Source organism: Cryptotermes secundus, unplaced genomic scaffold (assembly GCF_002891405.2).
Source record: "Cryptotermes secundus unplaced genomic scaffold, Csec_1.0 scaffold597, whole genome shotgun sequence".
NCBI lineage: Eukaryota > Metazoa > Arthropoda > Insecta > Blattodea > Kalotermitidae > Cryptotermes > Cryptotermes secundus.
In genome coordinates, this window is record NW_019743156.1 from 401417 (window position 1) to 417175 (window position 15759).

The 15759-nt window shown below is 41.8% G+C and overlaps 1 protein-coding gene across 5 annotated transcripts in view; it reads left to right on the plus strand.

Moving 5' to 3' along the window:
• LOC111873908 overlaps positions 1 to 15759 on the plus strand; it is a 115860-nt gene that overhangs the window by 17472 nt on the left and 82629 nt on the right. For all 5 annotated transcript variants that reach the window (XR_002844453.2, XM_023868987.2, XM_023868989.2 and 2 more), the window contains one exon: positions 11657 to 11937. Coding sequence is in view for 4 of the 5 variants with exons in the window: in XM_023868987.2 (XP_023724755.1) it covers positions 11665 to 11937 (273 nt within the window). In the remaining variant the exon portion in view is untranslated. The remainder of the gene's footprint in view (positions 1 to 11656; positions 11938 to 15759) is intronic.

Sequence of the window (15759 nt, forward strand, 5' to 3'; positions counted from 1 at the left end):
GTTTACAAAAGTAGATGTGCTTACGTAAGTTGTTATTTCATGTTGAGTCATAAAAGAGACGGAGTTATGGGGGGGGGAAGAGGCAGCGCCATAGCTCAAGCGTTTTGTCGCTGGCTTTCCACCGCGGCGGCCAGGGTTCGACCCCGGGTCTGATCAAGTCGGATTTGTGGTGGAAAAAGTAGTGCTGGGGCAGGTTTTTTCCGAGTACTTCGGTTTCCCCTGCCAATCTTCATTCCACCAATTGCTCCACAATCACCCTCACCTATCATCTGGGGCTGGTACAATAGGCCAGAAGTGGCCGGGATACAAGGGACTTAGTCCCACTCCACTAGGAATACAAAAATAATATGGGGAAGTTATCTTACTCATGCTACTGAAAGAATGTAAGGATCACCATAATAAAGAGGTAACATGATTCAGTTATGGAGTTCGAGGTATGATTATGAAGTCCTATTGGCCTTGCTGTGTTGTGCATACCATTGGTTCTTTCAGATGTGAATAACAGCAATATATCAATCGAGGAATGCCACTTAGAGTGCGCTCGTGCGTAAGATATCAATACGCGATACAAAATTTTAAAATTGGCATGTCAGTACCTAATATTCTGGGAGTGTTCGAAAACAGCGTTTCAGATCCTGTTAGCATCTCAGCGCCTGTTTAAGGATTGTGAGAAACTTTACTTGAAACCGAGGCTGAGTTTCCGGAAAATATCAGGTGCTAATAATATCCAATCAACTGGACTCTCCACGAATGCAGTACATGTTGTGCCATGGCTTAATCTTCTACCCAACTCAGGTGACCAGGTTCGATTCTAGGCCAGATCATATGGTACTGGGGTAGGTTTTCTCCATCTGCTTCGGTTTCTCGTGCCAGCTCTTAGTTAAAAATTGCTTCACGTCCATTAAACATCATATTATCGATCATATATATCGATACTTACAAAAACAAATAACAAATTCCGTAGCCTGTAGTCCGTAAGCGAAATATACCAACCGAGCGACCGCCGCTTGTCGGCGAAGTTAGTGTCAATATTAGGGCCCCGCCATAGCTCAAGCGGTTAGTCCCTGGCTTCCCATCACGGCGGCCCGAGTTCGATACCGGGTCTGGTCAAGTGGAATTAGTGGTGGACAAAGTGGCGCTGGGGCAGGTTTTCTCCGAGTACTTCGGTTTCCCCTGCCAATCTTCATTCCACCAATTGCTCCACAATCACTTTCACCTATCATCTGGGGCTGGTACAATAGGCCAGAAGTGGCCGCAGTACAAGGGACTTAGTCCCACAGCACTAGCTAAAAATATAGTGCCAACTTTAGCTAATAGAGGACGTCGCGTGGTCAGCGCAACGAATCCCCATGGCCGATCATTTTCGTTTTCTAGACTGGAGCCTCTATTTCTTTGAAATATTTTCTCAATTATCCTCACGAGGCTGAGTGGATACCGTTCCAGATCCACTACTTCTCAGAAAATGTAGTAGCGCCGGGAATCGAATTCGGACTTCTGGATCTGTAGACAGGTATCGATACTAAAAGCGTCGCTAATTATCCAACTTAAGGAAAAAACTTATTCAATACATCCGCAGTTACCCTACATATCCGGAGGTCCTCTCCTATTTCCTCAGCCAGAGAATATTCCCTCTAAGTCTTAATGAATTTCGGTTATAGCAAAATAACCGCACCATTCATATTGTGCTAAATCTTGTCAGTGGATCAATCTTATCATCAGGAAATATCCTGATGATGGAAACATAGGAATTTCTGAAACGTTGGTTTTTAGTTCAATGTTTATATGGTTGATGGTCCGAGAACATTCTAGCATGTCGTCACGTGTTTATTGCCCCTTGACTAATAACTACGGGTTCTAGATAGGATGATCTCTTTTATTAATCCTGTCTTCTGCTCTTTATCTTAATCACAATCAATTATATCGCTATCGCAATCTACCCACCTTAAAAATCACTAGGACACACTAAGTCTTCTCAGTCTTCACTAGTCGTATCGTGGCAACGGTTTTATAACAATCTCCCTATAGCTACAGCATATATAGAGTATTGTTTTAATATGCTAAATCTTCTCTTCACAGACTGACTTTCAACTGAACTGAACTGAACTGAACTGAACTGAACTGAACTGAACTGAACTGAACTGAACTGAACTGAACAGAACTGTGGGTTATTTTTATCTTTTCGTTAAATAGCCTCTTGTCGGACCATAACACAGAAAACACATCCGTTGCCTAGCAGTGGATATATGTGAGTCACATAGAAGAAATATTTTACCACACCGTTTCTATTGTTGCGTGCGTGTATTACCCCCGTCGCCTAGAAATGTGTCCACTATATTGTTGGTTGTGTTGTTGTGGGCTTCTTTACCAAGGCCGTTCCTTAGCAATTGCACTACATGTCACAATATTTATTCGCCGTAAGAGCTTCGAAATATTTCATGTTCACTAAGAAATTCCAAGAGAAGTAGAACGTGGTTCTCCGGTTCCTTGTGTCAAAGGTATTAATGGTTCGCTTAAAAGAAATTCTGTATTACCTTGTGTTTTTGTAACATTATGACAGTTTGCGTGCCTTTATGCAAAATTGTAATAATATTACATGCGAAATATTACGAATGGCATCCAACTGGTGGGCTGTCTAGAGCTAAAGACATGCACTGCTTTAACCTAACTTCCTTCCTGCGTAATGACACACAGAAATGTTTTTCATCTTTCAGGAAATTCTAACCTTAATTTCACAATTTGACCCAGTGAATATGTAGGGAATTTTTTTGAGTCGCTACATACATTTTTTTAATTAGTATTAATATTAGCCTCCAAAATCGTCAAATTCTCACATCTAAATGGTTCTAAATTGTAGTTAAATTCTGACAGCAGGTCTTAAGAAGCTTCATAGAAGTATTTGGGAAGGCAAAAACAAAGGGGTTTCAAAATATTATATTCTATAATTAGATTAAAGTTATTAAAAATGTAAGTACCTATTTCGACCATGCATCAGATGACTTGGGAGTGAACTGAGGATGTTGAAACGCGAGATAAAACAAGCAGCAGACTCTGTTTAATTATGAAAAGTGCGTTGCCATCTTCATTGGGCGCCCAGTGTCTATACCATTCTCGGTTCAGGCTCTCTTAATTAAACTGCGCGTTTTTTTTTATTAAAGTGGCTAACTGCTCTTCCGGCTATGCTGTCATTAAGTTTCGTTCATGTATACATTTTAAACAATTTTGAAAACGATGTTCTCTCAGTGTTTGTGCTGGAAATAATTGCACCATTACCCTCTTTAGATCAAAATATAGGAGCTCCATTCATGTACCATTTCTATGGGCTATTTTGTTTCCAATAAAACCCCAATTCGGGCACAAATACTTTATTACTAAAACTGTTATTAAATTTAAACCACTCTTGGTATTTTCATTATTATCATGACTTTACAAAACTTTGCTTTTCCTCGGTCGTTTTTCTCAGTCTCTTCATCCTATGCACATTTGGTAGGATAAATTGGGAAGGGAAAGAGCCCGTCCCAAGGCCTCTACATACACACAGGGCAATATAAACACAGAATATAAGCACACAACACACACATCCATATCTCGAGTGGGGTTCGAACACACGGTCCCAGCTTTCGAGCGAGCGAAGACAGTTCATGTCTTAGGTAGGCCGCACACCGACATGCGTCTAGACATGTAACAGTCAAGACACGATGTTTGCGACATGACGCAAAGAAAGGAGCACAGTTGAAACGAATGAGATTATGAAAACGTCCGCACACCGATCTGAGTCATGATGCTGACGTAAGCTTCATGCTGACGAATCACGAACGAAGCAAGACTGAGTCTTGTGTCTCATGTCTTGATGCTTGTCTTAACGCAGTTGATGTGCGGCCGCCCTTAGACTGCGAGACCACCGTGATGACATTCTTGGTTTTTGCAAGTTTCTCTACTTATTCTATTTTTTTTATTGCTAGTGGGATGGGACTAAGTCCCTTGTACTGTGGCCACTTCTGGCCTATTGTACCAGCCCCAGATGATAGGTGAGGGTGATTGTGGAGCAATTGGTGGAATGAAGATTGGCAGGAGAAACCGAAGTACTCGGAGAAAACCTACCCCCAGCGCCACTTTGTCCACCACAAATCCCACTTGACCAGACCCGGAATCGAACCCGGGCCGCCGTGGTGGGAAGCCAACGACTAACCGCTTGAGCTATGGCGCGGCCATACTTATCCTATATGGGCCACAAAACTTCACATCTTTCTTCCGCGTATCTAAAATTGTCGGCCCTCTTTCAGAATCCAAAAAAATGATGCCAGTTATCTTGAGCTTTGGTTTGCTCATGGGAGCTTTCTTCTGTCTTGGAGGCTGTGGTGTGTGCTGTTCTTCACTCTGTCTCTTTGCTTCAGGGTCACACCCAGAAACCAAATTTTGTCACATTTTATGACCGGATTAAGAGAAACAGGTTCAGTTTGGAGCCATGCAAACATTTCTGCCGACATTTCGATTCGACGAGCTTTTTGATCATCCAAATATTTTGGAACTCTTTTTGCACACCTTAATCTCATGTTCAGCTTTTGTGTAACAATTTGGCAGACCGTGAATTCATTAATATTGAGTTCATCGGCGATCATTCGAATTGTCAGTCTTCATCTTGACGAATGAAAGCAGTCACGCAGCCGACGTTTCTGCTTCCTCTAGCAGAGACGTGGAGTCCAGATAGCTGCTCATCTCCCGCCGTTACTTGCCCAGTTACAAGAGTCCTTGTGCCACAGAAAGACTTGAGCACGAGACACAGAATCGTTACCAAGCGCTTTCTGGGTCTATTCATATGTATTTGAAGTACCCTTTCTCAGCCTGACACGAAACTTGATTGCATAACTTTGTTCGAGGTTTTCCTTCCCCATTTCCGTGTCACTGTAACAAAACTTATACACGAACCACAACAGAGTCACACGTATTCATGCTGGCCAGTTTAGTCTTGGACTGAAGGTAGAGGAGGAATATAGCTATCATCTCTTAACGGTCTTGGGCAGCAATGCTACCAGTTCCCACACAACAAAATTAATCTCATTAAAAGAACGTGATTTGGGACAGTCTACACAACAACAAATTCAGAAGACAATCAATATAGTCACTATCGTGTCAATTTCTGCATTATTTTTCTGTTGATATCTTCGTTTCATGTTACGTCCCTTACCTGGGCCATCCTCAGTATTACATGAATATTTCGTATCAGATTTCGGAGTTGAGTCATTTATTTAATATGAATTAATATTTTTTGTCTATATTGTTACACTATCCTAATAATATACTTTGATATTTTATAGTTAAATAGTTATAACTTGACATAAAATTATTGAACAGGTAAAAAATGAATTACAAGATATGAAATTAAAATTACAGTTAAAATTTCCAGTTAATATGGCTAATGATAATCAATATTGTACATCTACATTTTTTAACCTCTAAACATCTTAACGTGTGACAATACTTTCACGTTATAGTATTAATATTGAGACATGGGGAACTGCGGGTTGAGACCCTTCTGTAGCGTTCTAAGTAGTGTTGCTTCTTCAGAAAATTTCCTATGTTAGGCGGAGCTCGTCGTTCCTCTTAGCCTTCTCATGTTGTACTCGTGTGTGTGTGTGTGTGTGTGTGTATATATATATGACAAGAAGACGTAAGAAGATGCTGGATGACCTTGGGGACAGAAGAGGATACTGTCATTTGAAGGAGAAAGCTCTAGACCGCATCAAGTGGAGGAAATGTTTTTGAAGAGACTGTGGACCTGTCGTCTTGACAGATTACTGATGGTCATGATATATATACACGTGTATATATATGGATGGGATATTCAGGTTTCTAATATAGTATATAAATGCAGTTCCTGTAGTGTAGCGGTTCTGTCTATCTATATTTGTCTGTCTGTCTGTCTGTCTGTCTGTCTAGCCGGCAGGCTGGCTCTTTCTGTCTGTTTATATCTACCTACTTATCTATCTATCTACATAATCACTTTGTTAACACACCATGTATTTTACGAAAATTTCAGTTCGTTTTACACAATATAGCAGCAATATTCTTCTTCTTCTCCTCCTCCTCCTCCTCCTCATAAATAAGATGTGTCAAATTATAACACTCCCTGAGACTAGCATTTGTTTAGCATTACGAACATAATTTACGGGCCTATTGAGTCCCGCCCACCTTCTTAGTAACCTGCATAATGTACTATAGCTCCGTACTTCCAGGGCTAGGGTTGTAAATGAAGACTTAACTTGTAATTTCATTTAAAGTACGCATTCAGTAATGGCTGGAATCAATTCCTTTATGCTTTACGAAGATCATTTGCGAAAGTCGTCTATTTCATCTTTTTCAGTGGGATCAGGGAGAAATCCGATATAGCCGTAAAGTCGAGCGAAGAAGTAAGTTATTGCAGAATCTATAAGAGATATGAGGAGAGAAGTTCTATTCACACTGATCTCTCGCATTTCACTAGCTGGACGAATTCATTTTTTTTATATGGCAGCGAAGAAAGTTGTTCAGTGTTCTCGCAAAAATTGTCTACTCTCCAGATAAATGCGACAACAGAAAGTCGTGGGTTATGAAATTCATCAGAATTCCTCTGAGAGTAAATCAAACAGAGGGGCTTGGACAACTGTTTTGAGCTCGTAATTAATAGGTACTTTTCCTGTAATAGTAAATTCTACGGAATTTCTTTACGTAAATAGCTTAACAGAAGTGGCTTACTTTATGGATGCTTATAACTTTAATTCAAACGCTTTCTCCTGTGATGAATTATTATGGAGATAACATATGTCAAAAGTAAGCTGCATGTTTGTCCATAACTCTTAAAGAATGCTAAATTTAATTAAATTTATATACATTAATGATCATGTAATAATAAGACTGTTAACCAGATTTTACGAAAACCTATCAAAGAGCTATTCAGAGGCTAACAATAAGCCTTTTGGTGGAGTATTTCTTAAGATGAAATTAACTATCAACATCAAAATTGCTCGAGAAAGCAAGGTGTCCTCCGCTATCGGGTGTTTCACCCACATCGGTTCAGTACTTGGGCTTTTTCACGAACAGAGAGAAGGAAGGACATTATAAAAAATACCAAGGACTTTAGTTAATTCTCTTTAGAAAAGTACTTAATACTATATATGCATTTGAAATTCGACTCTGTTATTTGTAGATCTATTGGTACTTTGCTAAGAATTATAACATTTTTAACTTCAAAAAATTATAGCACAGATATCTGGACCGGAAAGGTGTGATGTAAAGCATTGTTTTAGGTGAAAGTTAAATTTCACCGGCCTGCATGGCTTTATATCCCAGACTACAAATATCTTCATGTTTGAAGATTATCATTACGATATTACTTCATTTTCTGTTCAAAAACTCCATGTTCGTTGATTCCAAGAGCCCAAAATGTTAGGCTGCTTGTGTCCCAGGATGGAACCCGATCGGTTCAGCTAAGTGTCTCCCTTGATGGTAGACGACAGAGCAATTTCCGATCCAATTAATCTGATGCGTTTCAGCTACGGAATGAACGACCGACGGTTCGGAGTTCGAGTCCTGGTTGGATCAAGAACTTTCTCTTCTCCACTTCATCCAGATTGTTTCTGGGGTCCACCCAATTTCCCATCTAAAGGGTAACGGGGGCTCTTTCCCCAAGGATAAAGCGGCCGGGGCGTGAATCTGACCACTGACCTCCAGCTGGTGCCGAGGCCAAGGAAATGTGGATCTATACATCCACTCCCCCATAGTCTTCATGGAGCAGTGCTTAATTAGTTAAGGACAGGAAGAACTTTAACTTTTTACACTTATCTACGAGTATATGGCAAGCGGCTATTGAGAAATTTGGTGAAGTTGACAGATCCCAAATAGAAACTGAATCTAGACAATTCCTTCTGTCTGCTTTCCAGTCTCAAGGATTTCGTCACTGGAAATGATGAATTCGTGGTTTTCAAAATTTGTACAGTAGGACTGCATCTATGTAATCTAACGCATTGAAATTTAATGTGACTGCTCCTTTCTGGTCCGGAGACCGAAATTCCAAAATTTCACTAAGTTCTCGTTCCAAACGGACCCTCTTTCGAAATCTGTGTCACCATGTACACAAACACATGTGGCAGGTTTCCCATAGACTCTTGTTTCCCCTGTAAGTGACCTAAGGGTTTTGGTTTGAGCCCTTGCACTTGGATTTAAAAAAGTTACGGAACGGTTGGCAGTGAGATGTTCCTACAGTTGCCGAGAGGGACATATATTCTTGTAACTATCCCTGTAACAGACCATGGAGGCCCATACACATATACTGGTGAGACGTTGAGAGTCCCAAATTTTCTAGACAATCGGTTCGCAGATTGCAGTAAGGTTGTCAGCCTTACGCTCCGACCGCCCTTTACACCCCAGGAGGATTCCTCGTAATCATTTCTCTTAGAGGCTGAGTCAACCCCAGAGCCATATTGCGACTGGAAGTATTAGGTCAATCGAAAAAGAAAATCCACCTCATCGGGATTCGAACCCGCGACTTTCCGGCTTGTACTATAGTGCCTCAACCAACTACTCTACCGCGTGTCCCCAGCGTGAGGTGAGTCAAAGCTTTCTTACTTTTTGTCATGGACAGAAATGTAACCGCTTCTCTCTTGTAATCGTAATGCTTCAATTAATGCAGTATTACTTATTTTGTTTCAAAGAGCCAAACTGACTTAAACAAAAAGTGAAATTTAATTTGGCGTAAAGGGTATCACTTCTTATGGAAATCTTCTCGTAATCAAGATCCATGTAATAATGCTAGGATTAGGAAGGATTGAGAACTACGCAAAGGTCACTTGGCTTGTTATTGATGGCTCCCCTGAGGCGGAAACAGTAGTCGCGCGAATCGAACCTGACTCTTCCATCACTAACCGCCACTCTGGGGGGTATGACCTCCCAGACCACCCATCTCGTTTACTAGGAACACTGTCGATTTTTCGAATCTGTACGCAATTCGTTTTTCAATTGACCTAATCCTTCGAGCCGCATTATGGCCCTGGGGTCGACTCAGCCTCTAACAGAAATGAGCATCAGGAATCTTCCTGGGAGGTAAAGGACAGCCGGCGCTTTAGGCTGACAATCTCACCGCCATCTGTGAGCCGGTTGTCTAAATTAAATGAGGCAGCCTCGACGTCTCACAAACCTATGGGCCTTCACGGCTTGTTAAAGAGATAGTTTACCTTTTTACCAAATTTACAACGAAGCCCGGTGGGACTTTCAAGTGTTCGGCAGAATCAGACTTGTTCAAAAGTTGTTTATAGGGCCCTTGGATTACGAATGTCTGCTGTGAGTAAAACCGAATGGGACCACTCTTCCCAAGGCTAGAAGAAACTCATCTTCGGCCTATATTAGGCGCGCTTTACATCATTGTAAAAATTGAAGATTTTAACTTTGGGGGCAAAATGGCGTGCAGTCCGTTGAAGGTCAGTAGGCGTTTCGGAAGAATATGTCGCCTTCATCTTCAGGATAGAATGATAAACTATCGAGAAACCAGCATGAAACAGGTAGCAAGTAGAGGTAATTTTTGTAATTATTTTTAAAAATCTAAAGAACTATGAATCACAATGTGCCAACATAACGTTCTCTCCTTCTTTACTTCGCTGGTTGCACCGGTCTTACATTTCATATTCATAATGTTCAACGTTTTCTTGATTATCTAAGACTTTCTTCTTCTGGCTTGTACTGACGAAATTCTTTTGGATTTTGTCTGCCCAGGAGATGATCCGTCGTTTTCAGTAGGCACGTTTTTTTAAATAGAAACATATTTGTAGTTCTCTTCTGATTAAATAATTTTTCTTCGTCTATATATGCATACCACTTAATATTTTCAAAATTTTCATCCACCTGCACATATTGCATTAAAGTTTTCTGTATACTTGTTACAAAGAAATTCGATATGGATAAATTTTATTTACATAGAAATCTGTTTTTTTTAGTAGGGCCAAGAATTTTCACTTCTCCATATCGTCCAGATCGTCTATAGGATCCACCCAACCTCCTATACGATGGGTACAGGGGGCTCTTTCGCGGTGGTAAAGCGTCCGGTGTGTGAAGCTGACACTCATCTCCAACTAGTGCCGAGGTTAAGGAAATGTTGATATATACATCCAGTCCCCCATACTCCTTCGTGGAGTAGTCCTTAGTTAAACACAGGGACAACTTTACCTTTTTCTGTTTTATTAGAAATAAATTAATATGAATGAACATACGCACCAAATTTCACTTATTTAGAGCGCATAAACTGTAATAATTACTTTGAGTTTGGATTCATAGTATTAATGAATTACTATGCTTTTCCTACGAGCCTAATAACCAACAGTCAGAGGAATAAGGGTGCCCATGGTGCAGTATTTGGCATCATTACACCCCGCCACCATTTTGTATTCCAGCTGAAAGAACAAAATGCCTGATAACGCAGACCTACAGAAGTGCTGAACGTAATTTTCAGATATATAAGAAACAGTGTGATATGGCCTAGCCGGTATACCTTTGGGGAACCAAGGGTTTGATCTACTTAGTGGATGGGGTATTAACATTTTTATGATATCTGTCAATTCCTCGGAACGAGAGCAAAGGCGTCGCCATGTTACAAACCACAGCCTTCTCTCTGTACTTTCCTTTCCTTCCGTTTTCTTTCTGACCCGATCGCTTTATGTCGAAAGTCTCCTGCTGGCCAGTTCTATGTAATCACACCGCACTCCTACGTACAATTCGCAGACGCCACAGAAGCTGATGCAGTTCGCAGAAAACTGACCCCAGTTGAGATCCTGCTAGCAAGAATTATTCCACTTGCTTCTGAATCTCTATTAAGATAAAAAAGGTTTTCTTTCTCCTTTTGGGCTAGGCAACATGGCATCAATTTCAAATAGGAACCCAAACTCTGCACTTCATTTCCACCTCGAGGAAATCTCTCTGATTTGCCAAGTGTCACATTCAATGGGTATTGAGGATCTCTCTCCTGGCAAAGAGTAGCCGGAGTGTGAAGCTGACTACTCAGTTTCATGGAGTACCGCACCATTTTCATGAGGTCTCCTTATGCATATAGGAATATTTTCATATTTTCACGTACCCACGGTTTGCGTGATTAATGAGATGGGTTTTAGATTTAATGGATGAATTTATTTAACATTTATATAACTGGGTACAACAATTCACAGATCACTATCTGACACATCTCATCTTCCTCCGACTGGACACTCCATTGGAACTGTTCTGGCTTCCAACTGAATTGAACTCTGCTACTCCGTTTTACTCCATCGTTCCCCTCTTAATCCTTCTTACTCCTTTGTAGTACTTCTTTAATTCACATGACTATGACCTCTTATAATTTTTCGGCACGGACCCCACGGAAAACACCCATTTGTTTCGTCTAACCTCTACAGTTTTCAATACTCAATTTCTCCATATGGTCCAGACCGGGTCTGGGGCCCACCCAGCCTCATATCCAATGGGTAACGGGGGTTCTTTCCTCGAGGGTAAAGAGGCAGAGGCGTGAAGCTGACTACTTACCTCCAGCTAGTGCCGAGGTCAAGAAAATGTGGATAAATTTATCCACTTCCCCATACGCCTTCATGGGGTAGTGTTTAATTAGTTAAACACATGACAATTTTACCTTACCTTTTATTTGTTGCAGTATTCCAGATGGCACATCGCGAAAGACACGGAGCAGCGTCCACCACGGGAGACAACACCTCAGTGCGAAGTGTGAGCTCCGAGGATGTTAGTTACGTAGGCGCGCGCGGTCAGTGCTGTGTGAAGGCAGCCAACCCAGCTTACAAGAGGGGGCGACGGCTCCAGTTGCTGCAGATGCTGGTGCTTCCGTTTATCCCTATACTAGCCCTCATTGTCCAGACGGCCATCACCCTTCATGACATCCTCATCTACAGGCAGGAAGTCTCGGATATTGAAGCTCAGGTTTGTTATAGAAAAATATGTGTCGGGCAATGAACACCGCCATTAAACCGAAATGTCCTGTTACTTAGACTATAGAATGTTTCGGAGACAACCATTTTTATTTATTTCCACATTACATTTCACCAGTGTTATGATATTCAGTCCACATTCTTGTTTTGAAAAATGCTTATGAGATCACCTTTCTGTTTGTGTGTCTGTGAATCCCCATATTTCTTATTTATATGACTTTGGTGTGGACTGCAGAGAAAACACACCCTCCAACAAGTGGACGCGTCGTTTTCTATGCGGTCAGTATCGTATCAAAGGAAAGTAAATGGAAAATTCTTCCCACAACTTCTTTTTGAACTCTTGGACCCCGTCAGGCTTTGCGCCGGACGGAGCAGATAAAGATATCCGTGTAATAGACCGTGGAGGTCCATAGGGTTGTGAGAAGTCGAGGTTCCCACATTTCCTAGACAATCGGCTTACAGATGGCAGTGTGGTTGTCAGTCTTACGCGCCGGCCGCCCTTTACACCCAGGGAGATTCCTGGTACACATTTCTGTTAGAGGCTGAGTCGACTGGAAGGATTAGGTCAATTAAGAATTCCACCTCATCGAGACTCGAACCCGCTAACTTCCGGCTTGTAGCGCAGTGCCTCAAACAACTGCGTTACCGCGTGCTAGTCGGGACTAAGAACCCCCAATCCAAAGTATCATTTGTTTTGAAATATTAAACAAGGCCTCGGATTGCGTTTGTGAACACGGAAATGAAGTTTTGAGGGTTCCATGATAGGATAGAAATTTCGTTACCAACTGAGCCACAATAAGATTCTAAGGAAAAACTTTGATCCACTTAGTCTCTGCATCAGTACTACTTTTACAATATCCTGTTTCTGTGCTGTCGGCCACGATATGGTTCAACGTAAAGCTACGGTCGGATTAGCTCCGTATAGGGCTGAATGATGATAGAGTGGTCTAACACGGAGCTAGTCTCAACGTAACCTAACACCTGGACCGGCAAGAATATTATTCGAGTCAGAAGACACTGAGTCCACTGAATCCTCATTTCCTGCGCATTGACCTAATGGTATTTCCCCTTTATTTTCAATATCGAGGCAACAGACCAGCATTGAATTGATCTCAGTTCGATACGTATCTCTCTGTTGACGCGAAAAACAATGCTTTTCATCAACATTTGCCTTATTTTCATTACGGCGTAAACGAAAGGAGGTCATGAGTGGAGGAAACTTGTTCACAGATGCTTCACAAAGTTCTGTACTCGACGGACTAGTTCCCTTCTTGAAAATCGAATAGTATCTCAGCTAGTCAAGAATGTTCCTGTGAATTATGGAGCACGAAGTTTCAGTAGCGTGTTCATTGGCTCCCGCCACTGGATTCTATCCTTATTAGCAACAATCCATTTCCTTGTCATATACTCTAATTAACACAGACTAACTAACGCCATGGGACAGTTCTGCTTGAGAAGCTAACTAACAGACACTCCTATCTATCTCTCTACTTATGGCTCTACAGCCCTCGTGAACCTTGGCCACTTGTTCAGTCTCTTAATCTGCAAGTAGTCCATAAGACTCCTTGAACAAGTGATCAGCCCGTCGCAAGGCCGCTACCTGAACACAGGACAACACAAACACAGAATAAACGCACACAGACATTCATGCCGCGAGTGGAATTCAAACCCACGATCCCAGTGTTCGAGGGGGTGAAGATGGTTCTTGTCTTAGACTGTGTGACCACTGTGGTCGCCGATAGTCACTCATAGTGTCAAGAAATTCCTTGCCATTTAAGGAACCTTAAGTTTCATCACAATTTTGACAGCTTCCCGTTGCAAATATTCATAATACATAATAAACAAATAAATTGCTATTGCCAACTACCCAATTAGACGAGAGAGGAATTAGGGTAATTTTATAAAGCTTTCTGTAAATGTTTCCAACGACACACATCCAAAGTGTGGAACAGGTAAGTAGATTCTTTTTTCCCTTGGCACTACAGCCCCAGTGGGCCTAGGCTTACCTCCATGAACTTCTCCGTTCACTTCGGTTTTTCTAGATCTTACACATTCGGTAGGACTCCTTGGGCGGGTGATCAGCTCCTAGCAAGGCCTCTACCTGTACACAAACACAGAAAAACGCACACACACAAACTAAACATCCATGCCCTGAGTGGGATTAGAACCCACGATCCCGGTTTCCAAGCAAGCGAAGACAGTACATGCCTTAGACCGCTCAGCTACCGTGACCGGCAAGTAGACTTGTAGCGACCATTCGGGAGGGAGGGACGAAAGCCTCACTTCTGTCTCTTCAGCACTGAATATGTCACAGAGACAGATTTGAGGCTTTCGTTGTTATCTTACTGATAAACGGGAAGCAATTTGTCGGTGCCAGTTACACTCTGTCGTCATTACAGCTGTCACACACAAGGATCTTACAAGAAGTATTTATTGTAAACAGTATGTGAAATCAGAAAGGAAATGCTCACGGTTGCACATTTCATAGTATAACTTTCTCCCAAATTCCTTGAAATTTGAGACTAACAGTACTCACATGAGAGCAGCTAGATTACTCAGATTCAGTACCCTTCCATAAATGCCTCAAACCTAATCGGCAGGGTAATCATTACAGTAAGAGTAATTTCGCTTCACCCCCAAAGCTATGTACAGGAGAAACTATTATCTGTAGTTTACACTAGTATAACAATTAAGATGTGATTGGGTAGAGACAACTAGCTGAACGCTTTTGTTCTTTCTGAAGTAAAACGAGTTAAAAACTTCTGAAGTTCGTGGATTATATGTAAGATCTGAGGTTGTCCACTTCGGTGATTATGCGGAGTGGTGGCTCAGTCTGCAGCCCATGCTCACGCCTGTTCCTCGCTCGCGGATTATTCTACCGTGTAGACGAAGGCGATGCGTTCCCCTGAAACGTCAATTCACACAAGATGTACACCGGGCCGAATCCCAGAAGACAGCATTCTTTGTGGATAATATTCACATTAATATCTCATATCCAAAACACTTTCAAAAGTTGCCAATATATATTATTATAAACGTACATTAGAAATTGGGATGATTTTCTGTGATTTTACTTTCGCTTTTCTGTAACTTGAATGCAGCAGCTCCAGATTAGAAAAGAGTGGTTTATATTCGCTACTCAGAAGCTATGAAGTGGGCCTCTATCCATATTCTAGAAGCACACAAGTCCATAAAAATTACAAATCTGTGACACCGTTTTGAAATGAACAAAAAGTATCTCCGGTTTAGTTCGCCTTTTTTATTGCTAGTGGGGTGGGACTAAGTCCCTTGTACTGCGGCCACTTCTGGCCTATTGTACCAGCCCCTGATGATAGGTGAGGGTGATTGTGGAGTAATTGGTGGAATGAAGATTGGCAAGGGAAACCGAAGTACTCGGAGAAAACCTGCCCCAGCGCCATTTTGTCCGCCACAAATCCCACTTGATCAGACCCGGGATCGAACCCGGGCTGCCGCCGTGGGAAGCCAGTGACTAACAGCTTGTGCTATGGCGCGGCCCTTAGGTCTTCTTACTAGACAGTCATACTATGACATGACGTTCGTAAGCCGGAATAGCGAAGTCAGAATAGGTATTCATTGCTAGGCAACGACACAGTAAACAAATTCCCGCGGCAAGGCATATGCAACCAGCAACCGAGTAACTTCCATTGCTATGCAAAAACACACCTTCCCAGCAATGACAGGCTGTAAAGAAAATTATATTGAGAGGAACTGAGCCGAGTTTCTAGACGCGAGACTGTCAGGATATGAACTTAGGAGCGAAGGAATTGAATTGAATTGAATCGAGTCTTCAGAA